Raw genomic sequence first — 19,553 nt, forward strand, 5'->3', positions numbered from 1 at the left:
GTGAGTATGTGTGTGCACACACACTCATACTCAGAATGGACATCTTGCCATGCCAATAAATATAGACCTGTATTTTAATGGTTGTGTAGTAGAGTTACATGGGTGTACTGTTGTATCAGTCCCCTATCACTGAACATCTAAAACAAAGCAAACCCGTTGCCATCGAGTTGATTCTGACTCATAGCGACCCTCTAGGACAGAGTAGAGCTGCCCTAGAGGGTTTCCAAGGAGCAGCCAGTGGATTCGAACCGCCAACCTTTTTGGTTAGCAGCCGTAGCTCTGCACCAGTTGAATGTCTAGGATTCTTTTATTTAGTCTATTGTTCTCTATAAAGCCTCTTTGTTGTATCTGTAAACCTCTGGTCTTTGTTCCTGCCTCCCAGCTCCTCCACGTACCTCTTCCGGCTGATGGCAGTTGTTGTCCACCATGGAGACATGCACTCTGGACACTTTGTGACTTACCGACGGTCCCCGCCTTCAGCCAAGAACCCACTCTCAACTAGCAGCCAGTGGCTGTGGATTTCCGACGACACCGTCCGCAAGGCCAGCCTGCAAGAGGTCCTGTCCTCCAGTGCTTACCTGCTGTTCTATGAGCGAGTCCTCACCAAGACGCAGCACCAGGGCCAGGAGTACAAGTCTGAAGAGTGACCGCGTAGCCCCAGAACTGGAGGCCATGGAACTGTCCACACCCTTCAGGAAAAAAGCAAAATTGTACTGTGTGTTATGCAAACAGCCCCACTAGAGTTCTTCAGCCTTCCGGTGTGTTCCAAGAGCAGGCTCCCCAGGGGGCCAGCGCCCCAATCCTGACCAGTCGGGCTCCCTGCACAGCTCTGTGAGCATGCGGCGAGAGTGTCGTCGTCGTCTTAGGAAAGCATCCATTATGTCTAGAGCGCCTTTTTACCAGCGGTACAGGTAATTAAAAAGAAATCAAACTCCAGAGCCCTTTTTTATATTCTAACATGTTCGGTGTTTTCCAGGGGGAGTCATACTTTGGCTAATCCTCTGATGTTTCAGTACGGTTCTTTTGTTTTTTTTAATGAGCAAGCCCATAAAAATGGTTGACAAGGATCAGTGGAGTTTTTCAAGGCAACAACTTCGAAGAAAAAGTGCCTTTCACTTTCGACTGCTTTTGTAGCCTGTCTATTCTGGAAAACAGACATTACCTAGGAGTCTTATAAATGATTTTTGAAAAGCTCTGCTCCTTCACTTAGCAGAGAGCAAAGAAACAGTTCAAAGATGCCTGAAGAACACATGCCTTCCCTTTTTGTATGTCTTTTTCTAACCTTTCAATTCTTTATATGTAGTAAAGACACATCGGCCAAACTGGCCCCTCGGGGAGATTCTTTCACTACATTGTCATTGCCAGATGAACTGCTTACCTATTGCTTTTCTCTTTTGTACACGGACTCCAGGAGAGGTGATTATTATAAGCCTGTGTGAATAGCCAGAATCGAGCACTTTCTGTGCAACACCTACGACTCCGCTGCTCCTCCGTAGAAAACTCTTTAGTACCCTGGGACTCATTGTGGACGGCTGTGTTCATCTATTTATTTATTGCCCTTGGAAGAGCCCTTAACTTAAGGTAGGAGCCTGGAGCTCTCTGCCGTGATTTGAGAGCTGGAATAGGAGGGACGGGCACAAACCAGGGGCTGCAGTCTCTCTGGACCTCGGTTTCTTCGTTTGTAAAGTGAGGGGGTTACATTTGATGGCTATCAAAGTTCAGCCCTTCCCACAAAAAGAAGAAGGCTTTGATTTGTTTTTAAACACGTAGCTACAGCTGACATCTCTTACTGCATTTCAAATGCTCATTTTGTTATATGACCACATTTTAAATTTCTCTTCATTGTTTCCAGTAGCCTGATAGAAAAAGAATATGTTGAGCCTTTGCCTCCCTTTTCAGACGTCTCATGAACGCAGCCCAGGGCTGGAGGAATTTTGATTACATAGTAGTACTTGTGTTTTATGGAGCCCTGGTGGCACAGTGGTTAAGCACTCAGCTGCTAACCGAACGATTGGCAGTTGGAACCCACCAGCCACTCTGCAGGAGAGAGATGTGGCAGTCTGCTTCTGTAAAGATTATAGCCTTGGAAACCATATGGGGGAGCTCCACCCTGTCCTATAAGGTCGCTATGAGTTGGAATCATCTCTGTGGCAATGGACCACCTATGTTCTAGCTAGATTTTTTTTTTTTTTTAAGTAAAAATGGATACCAAATGCAAACTTACTCTTCAGAGACAAGGTTGGGAATTAGACCCATCCAGAAGGTCACCTGAGGTGAGGCTAAGAACAGTGCCACTTCAGCAGTGGAGAACTGCCCAATACTTCAAGATGATGCCTTGATGTCAGCTGAAAGTGCAGGAAGCCACGGACCCAGCATGCATCTTAAGGACTCAGTAACTTCTGCTATCGATGGAATATACTGTGAAAGAACCCTGGGCCACGAACGTCAGTAGAAAGGACAAACGTGAACCACCTGATCCATTCATTGCTGATGTCCCTCCATCCCATAGCCGACCCTGGCTTTGACGTTGAAACGAACGCACCTGTTTTACCCAAGGCTGGTGGAATAAATGCCCAATCGGGTGGCCCTGAGCTGAGCTGCTCTGCAGAGTTGTAGCTTTGAGTAACTGTTCTTCCGCCACTGCTCAGTCTTTGAAATCTGCCATTAAAGAGAGGTGGCAGGCTGAAAGGGGATAACCCCTTTACGGCTGAGTTTCAAGCAGACCATTAGTCAGAAGACAGGTTTGAGCCAAGGTTGTAAATGTGAGCAATGTCTGTGCAAAACCTCTTCCTCTGACTTCCTCATTTGTCAGTTAGGAATTAACAACAGAATAATCTGATTTCCAGTTTTAAATTATTTACAGAGTTCACAAAGTTAGCTTCTTTTTGCAGAAACCTAAGTTAAACTAGTAGTTTATGCCATAATAATTGCTGATTTACATATTTGCTACAGGTACTTTTTGTATCTGCCGTTTATCATAGCAATAAAAGGATCATTTTGTTAGGAAAAAATCAACTGGTATTCTTTCATGATTTACTGATTTGCTATAAATAGCCTCTTTGTGAATTCTGCATTGTTGTGGATTAAGCCCTGTGCTTTGGTTAAACCTCTTCTGTGCTCTCAGGTGATAAATGAAATCTCAGCCCCCTCTCAGTGGACAGCAGGGAAGAGAAAGAAGTACTAACGGTTCAAAAAGTTTTTACTTTTTAGTAGGCAGAATTTTACGAAATGTCAGATTGACCCGTGGAGCCAGAATCTTCTTTCGCACGGGGAGACTGTGATACCAATGGGTGTTGGTTGGGGGTTTCATCAGCAGTAAACTGCCATGGGCCAGCTGGAGCCTGACCATGTCCACCCGCTGGGAGGGTCTCTTCCCTCGAGAATCCTTATGCCGGAAGAAGAAGTCCCTGCAGGCACCGAAGGAGACAGAGGCGATAGGGATCCTGGGATCCAGTTCTCGCTCGTCATCTCGGTGCTCGCCAATGTGGTCACGCCCGTCTTTATACCTGCAGTGACAAAACGAGTGCCATTGATAACAACAGCCCTTTCCTCAGATGCACCGACCTGCACACTCCCCATTTTCTCACATGGTGTGACACGGCGTCGTGTGCACAGCCATCCCTGCTGTGGCTCTGCGAGGGCTTGAGGTCTCTGCTTCTACAGATGGGCCAAGCCTGCAGCATTTGCACTTTGTAATCTGGTCATTTTGATCACGTGCTTTAAAAGTGGACACACCAAAAGAAGCTTCTGATTCTTACACATATCCCATAAGATGGCTTCTCCCTGTACGTAGAATAAATCCCCATCCTTGCTTACAGTCTGGGCTCTGCCTACTCGGAGCTTGTCCCATCCCTTCTTCCCTCACTCACTGCTCCAGGTGGACCGGTGGGACTCCTGCTCCTTGGCCACACCGAGCTGCCTCTGCCCTTCCTCCAGACGTCCGCGTGGCTTGCTCTTCATTAGTGATCAGCCCGGACACCACTGCCTCAGAGCCCTCCTCTAGCCCCCTTATCTAAAGTGACTGTCCCTTAAACTAAGGGTTTTCCACAGGGGTGACGGTACCACCAAGGAGACCTTGGGCAATGTCGAAACATTTTTGGTTGCCATGACTGGGGGAGGTCGCTACTGGCATCTTGTGGGTGGAGGCCAGGGATGCTGCTCGATGTCCTACAATGCAGTGTCCTGAAGAATGATCCAGCCCCAAATGTCATTACTGCTGCTGTTGAGAAACCTGCCCTACACGCCATCCCTTCCAGCCATTCTCAATCACATCAGCCTGTCGAGTTCCCTTCAAGACACTGATCACTGTGTGAAATGGCTCATGTGTTTTCTCACCAATCTATCACCTCTTACCTCTCACCATGGTGTAAGCGCCATGAAGACTACCTATCTCTTGTGCCACATCCCTAAGTGGTGCAAACAGCCTCCATTCAACTGTTAACCTAAAGGTTGGTGGTTCAAACCCACCCAGTGGTGCCTGGCAATCTGCTTCCATTAAAATTACAGCCAACGCGGCAGAAAAATGTGGCTGTCTGCTTCCGTAAAGATTTACAGCCTTGCATAAGTTTATTATTCCACTTTGGTGAGTGGTGTCTGGGGTTTTAAAGCTAGCAAGCAGCCATCTAAGATGCCTCAGTTGGTCCCAACCCACCTGGAGCAAAGGAGAAGGAAGAACACCAAAGACACAAGGAAAATATTAGGCCAGGAGACAAAATGGGCCACATAAACTAGAGAATCCATTAGCCTGAGACCAGAAGAACTAGATGGTGCCCAACTACCACCAGTGACGGCCCTGACAGGGAACACAACAGAGTCCCTGACAGCAGGAGAAAAGTGGGGTGCAGAACTCAAATTCATGTAAAAAGACCAGACTTAATGGCCCAACTGAGACTAGAGGAACCCCAGAAGACATGGCCCCTGGACTCTCTATTAACCCAGAACTAAAACCATTCATGAAGCCAACTCTTCACACAAAGATGAGACTGGACTCTAAGACATAAAATGGTACTTGTGAAGCGTGAGCTTCTTAGTTCAAGTATATAGATACATGAGACTAAATGGGTAGCTCCTGTCTGGAGGCCAGCGAGAAGATACAAAGGGACAGGAGCTGGTGGAATGGGCACGGGAAACCTGGGGTGGAAAAGGGGAGTGTGCTGTCACATCACAGGGAGAGCAACTAGGGTCACATAACAATGTGTGTATAAATTTTTGTATGAGAAACTAACTTGAGCTGTAAACTTCCACCTAAAGCACAATAAAATAAGATTTATAGCCTTGGAAACCCTATGGAGCAGTTCTACTCTGTCCTATAGGGTCACTACGCTGTAGCGACTGTACAGCAACAGGTTTTTTTTTTTTTTTTAAATAATATCCAGACTAAAACACAGAGAACAAAGGAGTGGAATATACAAAATAAAATATAAGAGACACATACTACGTGGGGGAAAGTTTTAACATTTGTGTAAATGGGATCTCAGAGAGAGAATTGGGCAGAATCAGTATTTAAAGAGAGAATGCCCACACTGATTCTGATGTTTTCTGATTTTGGAGTAGAAACAAAGGTATTTGCTGTATCAAAAGCAGGATATTAGATGCCAGGTTATATATTCATTTTCTCCAGAAAAAAAAAAAAAAGCACATCTGGAACAATCATTATTATAAAAGTCAATATTATTTTCAAAAAAAAAATGACAGCCAAACAAAGCCTATGGAGCACAGCTCTACTCTCTAACACATGGGGTTGCCACAAGTTGGAATCAGTTCAACGGCAACTAACAACGACATCCCTTGTGCCCTACAGAAGTGTTTGTTGTACAAATGAATAAGATATGCCGGATCCTAAAGTCTTCCTTTTGGAAGAGACAGAAGATTGATAAAATTCAGTACACTAACCTAAAAAAAAAAAAAAAAAGTTCAAAAAAAGTAAGGTGTCACCTGTTGACGAGCACAAAGTTGAAGGTGTGTCCAGTCAGCTGAGAAACACGATCCCGGACACGCTCTAGGACTGGGATCCAGGGCTTCGGAGACAGAGTGAGGCCTGAAAATGAGTAGGTCACCCCAGCATCGCCGTAAGTTGCCTGCTTCCTTGGCACATCATGCCACTTTCCAAACATCTGCACCCTGGCCAGTTCCCCTGTTCAGATGACACACACAGCCACATGGTCAGCCCCATCCCACTGAGCCCTGAGATCTAGATGGGAAAGTGCCCCAAACATGTGCTTCCTGAGTACTATATTTTCTGCAGCTAACACACCCATGTAAATAAGATGTCTACACATATAACACGCAGAAATTATGAAATCAAGTACAGGCAGTCCCCAGGTTACGAAGGTCCAACGTAAGTACAACTGATAGTTATGAACCAAGCCTTGTAAAGCCCATTAAAAATTCTAGGTACATACAATAATTTGCAATAACAAATGGGCACTACTTTGCAACGCACATCAAAACATTATTACTGTATTATTTTAAAGATGTTTTAGTGTATCTGGAAGTGCTTTTTAAATGTTTTTTATGCACAGAAAGGTACACTCTATAACATATACCAAGACTAACATTTGACTGACATTAGATACCAACCCTACCTAATTGTTCCAGCTTGCGTACAAACATGACTTAAAGACAGATTTAGGAATGGAACTCGTTCATAATCTGGGGATTGCCTGTAAAACAATTCTGGCATAGCATGCCCATGCATATACCACACATGTCTTGTGTCATTTCTAGAACCAAATTTCAGCCTCACTCACCCATCCTCCCGTATGACAGGCAAATCATATTGTTCTGTTCATTTTCTTTCCTTCTGTTCATTTTCTTTAATCTCCTGCTTATGCATACAAAAATAGTCCAAAAGTGTTGCTTTTCATCATAATTGTATAATAAAGTTATAAGCCATGGTCAAGAAGTCATGAATTGCATTTGGTAGTTTCCCAGTAATCAGAAAATAAACTGAAACTGTGTGTCTGTTTCTATTTAAATTGATAATATCTAAAGTGAAGTTTGGTTTGGTTTTTTGATTAAAGTGAAATTTACGTGTGATGAAAAATAGAAATTGAAGACAGCTATATGTTAAAAAAAAATTGGTATGGCATATTTACAAAAATGCACAGGGCAGGGGTAGGGGAGTTTGCATGGTTGGTGAAAATGTATAACATGCATTATTTGCATAAAAATATGGTAGGTACTCAGGACTGAAAGGGAAGTAAAACAGTAATAACATTTCCTTCTGTTGTTCCATGTTTTTTTAAAATAATTTTTATTGTGCCTTAAGTGAAAGTTTACAAATCAAGTCAGTCTCTCACATATAAATTTATATACACCTTACTACATACTCCAATTTACTCTCCCCCTAATGAGTCAGCCTGCTCCCTCCTTCCAGTCTCTCCTTTCGTGACTGTTTTGCCAGTTTCTAACCCTCTCTACCCTCCCATCTCCCTTCCAGACAGGAGATGCCAACACAGTCTCAAGTGTCCACCTGATACAAGTAGCTCACTCTTCATCAGCATCTCTCTCCAACCCATTGTCCAGTCCCTTCCATGTCTGATGAGTTGTCTTCGGGAATGGTTCCTGTCCTCTGCCAACAGAAGGTTTGGAGACGATGACCGCTGGGATTCTTCTAGTCTCAGGCAGACCATTAAGTCTGATCTTTTTATGAGAATTTGGGGTCTGCATCCCACTGTTCTCCTGCTCCCTCAGGGGCTCTCTGTTGTGCTCCCTATCAGGGCAGTCATCGGTTGTGGCCGGGCACCATCTAGTTCTTCTGGTCTCACGATGATGTAAGTCTCTAGTTCATGTGGCCCTTTCTGTCTCTTTGGTTCGTAGTTATCGTGTGACCTTAGAGTTCTTCATTCTGCTTTGATCCAGGTGGGTTGAGACCAATTGATGCATCTTAGATGGCCGCTTGTTAGCATTTAAGACCCCAGACACCACACTTCAAAGTGGGATGCAGAATGTTTTCTTAATATAATTTATTTTGCCAATTGACTTAGAAGTCCCCTTAAGCCATAGTCCCCAAACCCCCGCCCTTGCTCCGCTGACCTTCGAAGCATTCAGTTTATCCCGGAAACTTCTTTGCTTTTGGTCCAGTCCAGTTGAGCTGACCTTCCGTGTATTGAGTATTGTCCTTCCCTTCACCTAAAGTAGTTCTTATCTACTATCTAATCAGTAACTAACCCTCTCCCACCCTCCCTCCCTCCCCCATCTCGTAACCACAAAAGGATGTGTTCTTCTCAGTTTATACTATTTCTCAAGATCTTGTAATAGTGGTCATATACAATATTTGTCCTTTTGCATCTGACTAATTTCACTCAGCATAATGCCTTCCAGGTTCCTCCATGTTATGAAATGTTTCACAGATTCGTCACTGTTCTTTATCGATGCGTAGTATTCCATTGTGTGAATATACCATAATTTATTTAGCCATTCATCTGTTGATGGACACCTTGGTTGCTTCCAGCTTTTTGCTATTGTAAACAGTGCTGCAATAAACATGGGTGTGCATATACCTGTTCGTGTAAAGGCTCTTATTTCTCTACAGTATATTCCAAGGAGTGGGATTTCTGGGTTGTATGGTAGTTCTATTTCTAACTTTTTAAGAAAACACCAGATAGATTTCCAAAGTGGTTGTACCATTTTACATTCCCACCAGCAGTGTATAAGAGTTCCAATCTCTCCGCAGCCTCTCCAACATTTATTATTTTGTGTTTTTGGATTAATGCCAGCCTTGTTGGAGTGAGAGGGAATCTCATCCTAGTTTCAATTTGCATTTCTCTAATGGCTAATGATTGAGAGCATTTTCTCATGTATCCGTTAGCTGCCTGAATATCTTCTTTAGTGAAGGGCATGTTCATATCCTTTGCCCAATTTTTGACTGGGTCGTTTGTCTTTTTGTGGTTGAGTTTTAACAGAGTCATAGAGATCAGGCGCTGGTCGGAGATGTCATAGCTGAAAATATTTTCCCAATCTGTAGGTGGTCTTTTTACTCTTTTGGTGAAGTCTTTAGATGAACACAGGTGTTTGATTTTTAGGAGCTCCCAGTTATCTGGTTTCTCTTCATCATTTTTAGTAATGTTTTGTATTCTGTTTATGCCTTGTATTAGGGCTCCTAACGTTGTCCCTATTTTTTCTTCCATGATCTTTATCGTTTTAGTCTTTATGTTTAGGTCTTTGATCCACTTGGAGTTAGTTTTTGTGCATGGTGTGAGGTATGGGTCCTGTTTCATTGTTTTGCAAATGGATATCCAGTTATGCCAGCACCATTTGTTAAAAAAGACTATCTTTCCCCCAATTAACTGGCACTGGGCCTTTGTCAAATATCAGCAGCTCATATGTGGATGGATTTATATCTGGGTTCTCAATTCTGTTCCATTGATCTATGTGCCTGTTGTTGTACCAGTACCAGGCTGTTTTGACTACTGTGGCTGTATAATATGTTCTAAAATCAGGTAGAGTGAGGCCTCTCACTTTCTTCTTCTTTTTCAGTAATACTTTACTCATCCGGGGCTTCTTTCCCTTCCATATGAAGTTGGTGATTTGTTTCTCCATCACATTAAAAAAGTCATTGGAATTTGGATCGGAAGTGCATTGTATGTATAGATGGCTTTTGGTAGAAGACATTTTTACTATGTTAAGTCTTCCTATCCATGAGCAAGGTATGTTTTTCCGCTTATGTAGGTCCCTTTTAGTTTCTTGCACTAGTACTTTGTAGTTTTCTTTGAATAGGTCTTTTACATCTTTGGTAAGATTTATTCCTAAGTATTTTATCTTCTTGGGGGCTACTGTGAATGGTATTGATTTGGTGATTTCTGCTCCTATGTTCTTTTTGTTGATGTAGAGGAATCCAAGTGATTTTTGTATGTTTATCCTGTAACCTGAAACTCTGCCGAACTCTTCTATTAGCTTCAGTAGTTTTCTGGAGGACTCCCTAGGGTTTTCTGTGTATAAGATCGTGTCATCTGCAAATAGAGATAATTTTACTTCTTCCTTGGCAATCCGGATGCCCTTTATTTTTTTGTCTAGCCTAATTGCTCTGGCTAGGACCTCCAGCACAATGTTAAATAAGAGCAGTGATAAAGGGCATCCTTGTCTGGTTCCCGTTCTCAAGGGAAATGCTTTCAGGCTCTCTCCATTTAGAATGATGTTGACTGTTGGCTTTGTATAGATGCCCTTTATTATGTTGAGGAAATTTCCTTCAGTTCCTATTTTGCTGAGAGTTTTTATCATGAATGGCTGTTGGACTTTGTCAAATGCCTTTTCTGCACCAATTGATAAGATCATATGGTTTTTGTCTATTGTTTTATTTATATGGTGGGTTACATTAATGGTTTTTCTAATATTAAACCAACCTTGCATACCTGGTATAAATCCCACTTGGTCATGGTGGATTATTTTTTTGATATGTTGTTGAATTCTATTGGCTAGAATTTTGTTCAGGATTTTTACATCTATGTTCATGAGGGATATAGGTCTGTAATTTTCTTTTTTTGTGGTGTCTTTACCTGGTTTTGGTATCAGGGATATGGTGGCTTCAAAGAATGAGTTCGGTAGTATTCCGTCCTTTTCTATGCTTTGAAGTACCTTTAGTAGTAGTGGTGTTAACTCTTCTCTGAAAGTTTGGTAGAACTCTGCAGTGAAGCCGTCCGGGCCAGGGCATTTTTTTGTTGGGAGTTTTTTGATTACCTTTTCAATCTCTTTTTTTGTTATGGGTCTATTTAGTTGTTCTACTTCTGATTGTGTTAGTTTAGGTAGGTAGTGTTTTTCTAGGAATTCATCCATTTCTTCTAGGTTTGCAAATTTGTTAGAGTACAATTTTTCGTAATAATCTGATATGATTCTTTTAATTTCAGTTGGGTCTGTTGTGATATGGCCCATCTCGTTTCTTATTCGGGTTATTTGTTTCCTTTCCTGTATTTCTTTAGTCAGTCTGGCCAATGGTTTATCAATTTTGTTAATTTTTTCAAAGAACAGCTTTTGGTTTTGTTAATTCTTTCAACTGTTTTTCTGTTCTCTAATTCATTTAGTTCAGCTCTAATTTTTATTATTTGTTTCCATCTGGTGCCTGATGGATTCTTTTGTTGCTCACTTTCTATTTGTTCAAGTTATAGGGACAGTTCTCTGATTTCGGCTCTTTCTTCTTTATGTATGTGTGCATTTATCGATATAAATTGACCTCTGAGCACTGCTTTTGCTGTGTCCCAGAGGTTTTGATAGGAAGTGTTTTCATTCTCATTGCATTCTATGAATTTCTTTATTCCCTCCTTGATGTCTTCTATAACTCAGTCTTTTTTGAGCAGGGTATTGTTCAGTTTCCAAGTATTTGATTTCTTTTCCCTGATTTTTCTGTTATTGATTTCCACTTTTATGGCCGTGTGGTCTGAGAAGATGCTTTGTAATATTTCGATGTTTTGGATTCTGCAAAGGTTTGTTTTATGACCTAATATGTGATCTATTCTAGAGAATGTTCCATGTGCACTAGAAAAAAAGTATACTTTGGAGCTGTTGGGTGGAGTGTTCTGTATAAGTCAATGAGGTCAAGTTGGTTGATTGTAGCAATTAGGTCTTCCATGTCTCTATTGAGCTTCTTACTGGAAGTCCTATCCTTCTCCGAAAGTGGTGTGTTGAAGTCTCCTACTATAATTGTGGAGGTGTCTATCTCACTTTTCAGTTCTGTTAAAGTTTGTTTTATGTATCTTTCAGCCCTGTCATTGGGTGCATAAATATTTAATATGGTTATATCTTCCTGGTAAATTGTCCCTTTAATCATTATGTAGTGTCCTTCTTTATCCTTTGTGGTGGATTTAACTTTAAAGTCTATTTTGTCAGAAATTAATATTGCTACTCCTGTTCTTTTTTGCTTGTTGTTTGCTTGATATAATTTTTTCCATCATTTGAGTTTTTGTTTGTTTGTGTCTCTAAGTCTAAGATGTGTCTGTTGTAGGCAGCATATAGATGGATCGTGTTTCTTTATCCAGTCTGAGACTCTCTCTCTTTATTGGTGCATTTAGTCCATTTACATTCAGCGTTAATTATAGATAAGTGTGTGTTTAGTGCTGTCATTTCAATGCCTTTTTGTGGGTGTTGTTGACAATTTCATTTTTCCACTTTTTTGTGCTGAGACGTTTTTCTTTGTAAATTGTGTGTTCCTCATTTTCATAGTAGTTGAATTTATGTTTGCTAAGTCGTTATGTTTTTCTTGGTTTTTATTTTGAGTTATGGAATTGTTAGACCTCTTTGTGGTTACCTTAATATTTACCCCTATTTTTCTAAGTAGAAACCTAACTTGTGTCATCCTATATCGCCTTGTTTTCCTCTCCATATGGCAGTTCTATGCCTCCTGCATTTTGTCCCTCTTTTTGATTATTGTGATCTTTTACATAATGACTTCAATGATTCCCTGTTTTGAGCATTTTTTTCTTTTTACAATTAATCTTAATTTGTTTTTGTGATTTCCCTTTTCTGAGTTGATATCAGGATGTTCTGTTCTGTGACCTTGTGTTGTGTTGGTATATTACTGATTTTCTGACCAAAAAATTTCCTTTAGTATTTCTTGTAGCTTTGGTTTGGTTTTTGCAAATTCTCTAAGCTTGTGTTTATCTGTAAATGGGATAATTCCACCTTTTAATTTCACCTTCATATTTGAGAGAGAGTTTTGCTGGATATATGATCCTTGGCTGGCAGTTTTCTCCTTCAGTGCCCTATATATGTCATCCCATTGCCTTCTTGACTGCATGGTTTCTGCTGAGTAGTCTGAACTTATTCTTATTGATTCTCCTTTGAAGGAGACCTTTCTTTTATCCCTGGCTGCTTTAAAAATTTTCTTTTTATCTTTGGTTTTGGCAAGTTTGATGATAATATGTCTTGGTGATTTTCTTTTTGGATCAATCTTACATGGGGTTCGATGAGCATCTTGGATAGATATCCTTTCATCTTTCATGATGTCAGGGAAGTTTTCTGCCAACAGATCTTCAACTATTCTCTCTGTATATTCTGTTATCCCTCCCTGTTCTCGAACTCCAATCACATACAAGTTATTCTTCTTGATAGAGTCCCACATGATTCTTAGGGTTTCTTCATTTTTTAAAATTCTTTTATCTGATTTTTCTTCAACTGTATTGGTGTCAATTCCCTTATCCTCCAGCTCCCCCACTCTGCATTCCTGTTGCTCGATTCTGCTCCTCTGACTTCCTGTTGAGCTGTCTAATTCTGTAATTTCACTGTTAACCTTTTGGATTTCTGAATGCTGTCTCTCTAGGGATTCTTGCAGCTTATTAATTTTTCCACTATGTTCTTGAATAATCTTTTTGATTTCTTCAACTGCTTTGTCAGTGTGTTCCTTGGCTTTTTCTGTAGATTGCCTTATTTCATTTCTGAGGTCATCCCTGATGTCTTGAAGCATTCTGTAAATTAGTTTTTTATATTCTGCATCTGGCAATTCCAGAATTGTGTCTTCATTTGGGAAAGGTTTTGATTCTTTAATTTGGGGAGTTGTAAAAGCAATCACGGTTTGCTTCTTTATGTGGTTTGATATCGACTGCTGTCTCCGAGCCATCTATAAGACATTGTAATGATTTATTTTATATTTGCTCACTGAGTCTTATCTTGTTTTGTTTTCTTTCAACATACATAGATGGGCTACTAGATTGCACTGTCTTGATTGTTGTAGCCTTTGAATCACTGATGTCCTATTACCAGCTGGTTTGGGCTGTTACCAGATATATATGCCTGAGTCCATTCACTATTCTTGAGTAGAATCTGATTTTGGGTCATCAAGTGTGTGGTGTAGACTGTCACCTATTCACTTAGAGGAGTAGTGGTGATAGTTGTGTGCACCAGATTCTAGTAGCAGCAGGGGGGTCACACTCCAGGTGGGGCAGGATGCTGACAGGCTTCCCCCAAGTGCCAGTGAGGTAGGTGTGTCTCTATTCCTAAAGCACTTTGGTGGGTGGGCTCTGCAGCTGTACCTTAGGTACCCAATGCATGTACCTCTATAGATTGGTAGGTGTCACTATCCTCAGACCCCTATGGCAGGAGGCTAGGTGGTTTGAGTGGAGCCTCAGCCCTCAGTTCCCCGTTGTGGGTCAGTGAGGGCTCTGTTTAATAGGTAGAGATATCAGACCTGGAAAACTTGTCTTTCCAGTAATCCCCTAAAACAATTACAGTCAGATCACTATCAGAATTGCCTTTGCATTATAATAGCCACCTTGTTCCCTGTAGGGATGAAAGCCCAAGACTGTGGATCTCATATGCTTGGCTGGAGCTGGTTCTGTATTTTTAGTCCAATTTCAGGAAGTCAGGGAAGGATTTTTGGTCCCTCGGTTTTTTGTAGCTGCTTCTCTCAGGCCAGGAGAATGGGTTAGGAAAAGACAAAAAAAAAAAAAAAAAAGCAAAAAGAAAACCCTAGAGCACTTCACTCCCTGGCCCAAGAAATTCCGATGTTAATGAAGCCGCCTGGGAAGGGAAGGGAGGGGTCAGATAGATAGGAGAGAGTAGCACCCAGGAATATAGACAAGGTCACTTATCTTGCTTGGTGATGACTGTTTTATCTGAGATTCCCGAGGGGTGTGCGCTGCCTGGGTGGAGATTGCCCCCGAGGGTCAGGCCCATGTCCTGTGCTTGTGCTGTCTCAGAAGCCGTGGTCAGTTCCTCTGCTCCCAGTCCAAAGCCCAGTGCCAAGGCTGGGATGCCGCACTCCAGGTTCCAAAACCAGTTGCTGCCTCCCGGTGACTTCTCCTCCCGTCAGCCGCGTCGCTGCGCTGCCTGCATGCGCTGGCTGGGCTTCCCCTGGGGTCACTTTAGGGAGCTAGGGCTACGTCCTGTGTTTGCACTGTCTCAGGCTGCTGTGCTCAGCTCCCCTGCACCCAGTCCAAAGCCCGGAGCCAAGGTTTTCTGACTGGGACGCTGGCTCCAGGCTCCAAAAACAGTCGCTGCTTCCCCGTGGTTGCTCATTCTCTCGTTAGCCACGTCAGTGTGCAGCGTGTTTGCGCTGGCTGAGTCTCTACGGAGGTTACCCCAGGGGGCTAGGGGTTAGGGCTGTGTCCTGTGCCTGCGCCTTCTCAGCAAGCCGCAATCAGCCCCATCACTCGGCACCAGGGAACCGCAAGGGCTCAAGGCTGTGGCGCCGGATGCCGGCTCCAGAGGCAGTTGCTGCTTCAGGATGCAGCTTTTCACTCACCTGTCACTCAGGTCAACTCTTTAGATCTGTGTTTGATGGTCAGAGTTCATAGATTGTCATGTATGTGATCGATTCACTTGTTTTTCCGAGTCTTTGTTGCAAGAGGGATCCGAGGTAGCTTCTACCTAGTCAGCCATCTCAGCTCTGCCCTTTCAATCTGTTCCATGTTTTTTAACGCCTCCTCAACAATCATTGTGGACTGCCCAGAATTTTCATGTAAGAACAGTGATCCTGTCCTGTACTTAGAGAAAGACAGTCCTAGTCCAATATTTTTTTAACACTGTAATGACTGCTTTAACTACAGTGCAACAAAACAAATAAAGAAGCTTAAATTTGAGCACAATATGAGTAGGTTACACATCTGTTGTGTGCTGTCAATTCAGACTCACAGAGACCCCACTGGACAGAGTAGAACTGCCCATAGGGTTTCCAGGACTGTTGTCTTTACGGAAGCAGACCGCCACATCTTTCTCCCATGGAAGCAGCTGGTAGGTTGGAACTGCTGACCTTCTGGTTAGCAGCCGAGCCTTTAACCACTATACCACCAGGACTCCTTTGGTTACACACTAGGGTGGTTTTTAGAAGTCGCAGCCAAAACCAAACCAAACCCATTACCCTTGAGTTGATTCTGACGTTTAGAGACCCCATAGGACAGAGTAGAACTGCCCCATAGGGTTTTCAAGGAACAGCTGGTGGACTCGAACTGCCGACCTTTTGCATGGCAGCCATAGCTACTAACCACTATACCACTAGGGTTTCCTTTAGATGTCCCTGGCTGGCACAAATGGTTAAGTGCTCAACTACTAGCCAAAAGGCAGTTCAAACCTACCCACAGGCACCTCGGGATACAGGCCTGGCGACCTGCTTCTGAAAGGTCACAGCCCTGAAAACCCTATGGAGCTGTTCTTCTCTGCACACATAGGGTTGCTAGGAATCAGAATTGACCAGACGGGAACTAAAAATAACAACACAGCAGTTTTGCCAACTCTGGGCAAAACTGAGGGCCTGTGGTTCTGTGAAAGATGGGGCAAATGTAGCTCAGGTTGTCAACTGGGACTCCTGTGGGCTCTTCCACGGACCCCTCCAAGTGCTTGGCCAGATCCCCGCGTGTTCATCACAGGGTAGAGCCACGGTTCTCAATGTGTGGTCCCCGGACCAGCAGCATGAGCATCACCTGAGAACTACAGAAACTAGACTGAGGGGCTGGGGCCCCACAATCTGAGTTCTAACAAGTCCAACAGGTGATGCTGAGAACCACTGGTGTAGAGGGATTACCTGGTTATTGGCTCATCTCTCCCACTAGACCAGTGGGTCTCAACCTTGGTGCACATTAGAAACACCTGGAAGCTTTTTAAAAACACTGAAGCCCATACTCCATACCTGCTAGGTTGGCTACTATCAGGAAAAGGAAAATAATAAGTGTTGGCAAGGCCGCAGAGAAACTAGAACCCTTATCTGCTGGGCATGCAAAATGGTACAGGCACTCTGGAAAAGTTTGGAGGTTCCTCAAAAAGTTAAACATAGTACTACCATTAAAAAGAAAAAAAAAAAAAACCCTCTAATGGTGACTGCATGTGCTGTAGAGTAGAACTGTTTTCCACAGAGTTTTAAAGCTGATCTTTCAGAAGCAAATTGCCAGGGCTTTCTTCCGAGGTGCCTCTGGGTGGGCTCAAACCACCAACCTTTCGGTTAGTAGCCAGGCACATCACTATTGGCACTACCCAGGGACTCTCTCTAAACACAGAGCAGTGGTTTTATCAAGCCTTCAAAACACACACAACACACACCCATCGCCGTCCTCTGCTTACCTGTAAAATATTCCACTTCTTTCTCCAACTGTTGGAAAATCTCATCTGCCTCAGCTCTGCCAAACAGGACAGTGTAATCGCAGTCTAGGTCCTGAGCCCGAATATGGCGCCAGCGGGGGCCTGCTGAGTGGACTCCACCCTCTGCAGTGTCTCTCCTGGGCCTTTTCCTAGAGCTTCCCTCCTCTCCTCTCAACACAGCGGCGTCTTCACCTGTCTGATCTTGTTCCTCCCGCAAGCTTCTCTCCTCACCCTTCCCCAAACGGTGGTGGAAAGCCCCCTTCACCAGGAATTTGTCCATCCTGTCTCTGTCTCCGCAAAGGCACCTGGAGCCAGGCAAAGACAGGGAGAGGTTACCCAGGCTGTCTGTCTGGTGGAAAGCCTGTTCTGCAAAGGGCTCCCACAGCAACACTCCCCCTATTTTTAAGTTTCCATTTTAAAGTTTAAAACCACATCCTAAAAAGGAAGCAGAGGTTGTTAAAGTCGAAAGGACCCCTAGCGATGGTCTGCTCCAGGGTCTCCCCGACTTCTGTGGCTGGCTACTTGCAAAAATCTCAGTATCTGCACCCCGCCCCCAAGCACCTGAATTTTTAGAGTACACCCGGGAATTCACACACCACAGTCAAATGTGGAAATGCCATCTAGTCCAAACCCTCATTTTACAGATGGGGAAACTGACGCCTTGAGAGGGGGAAGGGATTGGCCCAAAGTCACCCAGGGATGCAGTGCAACTATCTCCTGCTTACAGTAAAAAAAAAAAAAGGATGCTGACAATGGATTCAGACTCAGAGCGACCCTAGAGGACAGAGCAGAATTGCCCCATAGGGTTTCTAAGGCTGTTTTTTTTTAACCTTTAGGCAAGCAGGCTGCCACGTATTTCTCCGGCAGAGCAGCCAGTGGGTTCTCCCTGCCCACCTTTCCTTTTGCAGCCCAGTGCTTAATCACTGAGCCCTTTTCACCCCACTTAGGAGAAGGGAGGACTGTTAACCACCCACCATCCAACCCCAGATTAAAATAGGTCAGTAGAGTAATACTTCAGTGGATATGATGAAGAATCCAGATATAAAACAGTTAAACACATAGACACACACACACTGAATTCTGAAAGAATTGTAACATGCGCGTGGGCACGGGGAGCGGTGTGTGTGTGTGTAAGGATTCTTTTTAATATCTCAGACAGCACCCGTGCAGCTCCAATTCTTGCAAGCATCCTAGAAGGGGGTGGCGGGAAAGAAAAAACACTCACCCCGGACCACAGCCACTGCTTCCGGGTAGATTTGCGCTGCAAGCCGGGAAACGCGACAAAATTTGCAAAACAAGGTGGTGGGAAACCTCCAGGCGCCACCTGCTGGCTCTCTCCATGCGTTGCAGGCATTTCCGTGCTTCAGTTTAACATCGTTTGTTCCACAACGGTTGAGAATTATTGGTGAATTGGGAACTGCTCATGTCACCTCTCACTGGGGATTATCTTGGTGTCTTGGAAGGGGGTTGGGCCACCAACATATTGTGGCAGGTAGCAGCGCAAGTTCTGCGCTCAGACCCCTGGCTTCCGTTTGTGTTTCCTTGGCTCTAGCTGTGTGGGCTCCAGCAGGTCGCTTAACCTCTCTGGGCCTGAATTTCCTCACCTGTAAAGCAGGGACTATAAAACCTATGTCATGAGAGGGCCATGAGGATTAAATGAGAGGACGTCTGAGAAGAGCTTCTATGTTAAAAAGGGGTGGCAGGTGCTGTTACTGCTCCTAATTCTTGTTTATTCTATCTCCCCCAGTGGGATGAAACTTCCATGAGGTTGTGGACCTTCTGAGAACTTTGACAGATACACACAGTTGTGTAGCCACCACCACAATCAAGGTCCAAAGCAATTGCATCATCCCAAAATATTCCTTCAGGCTCCTTCATTGCCAAACTCCCCTCTCCCGCCCCTGTCCCTGGCAACCATTGATCTGTTTTCTGTCCCCACCATTTGCTTTTTCCAGAATTACTTATAAATGAAATCATACAATATGTAGCCTTTTTGGTCTGGTTTCTTTCACTTAGCATAATGTTTTTGAGATTTATCCATGTTTTTATATCAGTTGTTGTTGTTAGGTGCCCTCGAGTCAATTCTGACTCATAGCGACCCTATCTAAGTACGACAGAATGAAACACTGCCCGGCCTGCGCCATCTTCACAATCATTGTCATGCTTGAGCCCGTCGTTGCAGCCACTGTGTGAATCCATCTCATTGAGCGTCTTCCTCTTTTTCATTGACCCTGTACTTCACCAAGCATGATGTCCTTTCCCAGAGACTGATCCTTCCCGATAACGTGTCCAAAGTACGTGAAATGAAGTCTCACCATCCTTATTTCTAAGGAGAATTCTGGCTGTACTTCTTCCAAGAAAGATTTGTTTGTTCTTCTGGCAGTCCAGGATATACTCAATATTCTTCACCAACACCATAATTCAAAAGCTTCAATTCTTCTTTTTGCTCTTCCTTATTCATTGTCCAGAAAACCCTGGTGGTGTAGTGATTAAGAGCTACAGCTGCTAACCAAAAGGTTGGTGGTTCGAATCCACCAGGTGCTCCTTGGAAACGCTAT

The 19,553-nt window shown here is 43.5% G+C and overlaps 2 protein-coding genes across 8 annotated transcripts in view; one reads left to right on the forward strand and one right to left on the reverse strand.

The window, feature by feature from the left end:
• Positions 1 to 2,909, forward strand: part of USP30 (ubiquitin specific peptidase 30) — a 33,813-nt gene extending 30,904 nt beyond the window's left edge. For 3 of the 4 annotated variants that reach the window (XM_049865851.1, XM_049865850.1, XM_049865852.1), the window contains one exon: positions 383 to 2,909. In XM_049865851.1, the coding sequence (XP_049721808.1) occupies positions 383 to 647 (265 nt within the window). In that variant the 3' untranslated portion in view covers positions 648 to 2,909. The remainder of the gene's footprint in view (positions 1 to 382) is intronic. The other variant, XM_049865849.1, reaches the window with a different exon arrangement.
• Positions 2,910 to 3,065: 156 nt separating this feature from the next.
• ALKBH2 (alkB homolog 2, alpha-ketoglutarate dependent dioxygenase) lies at positions 3,066 to 18,258 on the reverse strand. 4 transcript variants are annotated; one of them, XM_049865854.1, is made up of 4 exons: positions 18,221 to 18,258; positions 16,978 to 17,300; positions 5,935 to 6,133; positions 3,066 to 3,506 (listed from the first exon to the last, which is right to left on the reverse strand). In XM_049865854.1, the coding sequence occupies exons 2-4, from the start codon at positions 17,273 to 17,275 to the stop codon at positions 3,200 to 3,202; spliced, it is 804 nt and encodes a 267-aa protein (XP_049721811.1). In that variant the 5' UTR covers positions 17,276 to 17,300; positions 18,221 to 18,258; the 3' UTR covers positions 3,066 to 3,199. The 4 variants fall into 4 exon arrangements, with proteins under 4 accessions (XP_049721811.1, XP_049721810.1, XP_049721812.1 ...); XM_049865853.1 differs by lacking the exon at positions 18,221 to 18,258 and adding an exon at positions 18,009 to 18,187; XM_049865855.1 differs by lacking the exon at positions 18,221 to 18,258 and adding an exon at positions 17,970 to 18,187.
• Positions 18,259 to 19,553: the final 1,295 nt, after the last annotated feature.

Source organism: Elephas maximus, chromosome 22, assembly GCF_024166365.1.
Source record: "Elephas maximus indicus isolate mEleMax1 chromosome 22, mEleMax1 primary haplotype, whole genome shotgun sequence".
Classification (NCBI taxonomy): domain Eukaryota; kingdom Metazoa; phylum Chordata; class Mammalia; order Proboscidea; family Elephantidae; genus Elephas; species Elephas maximus.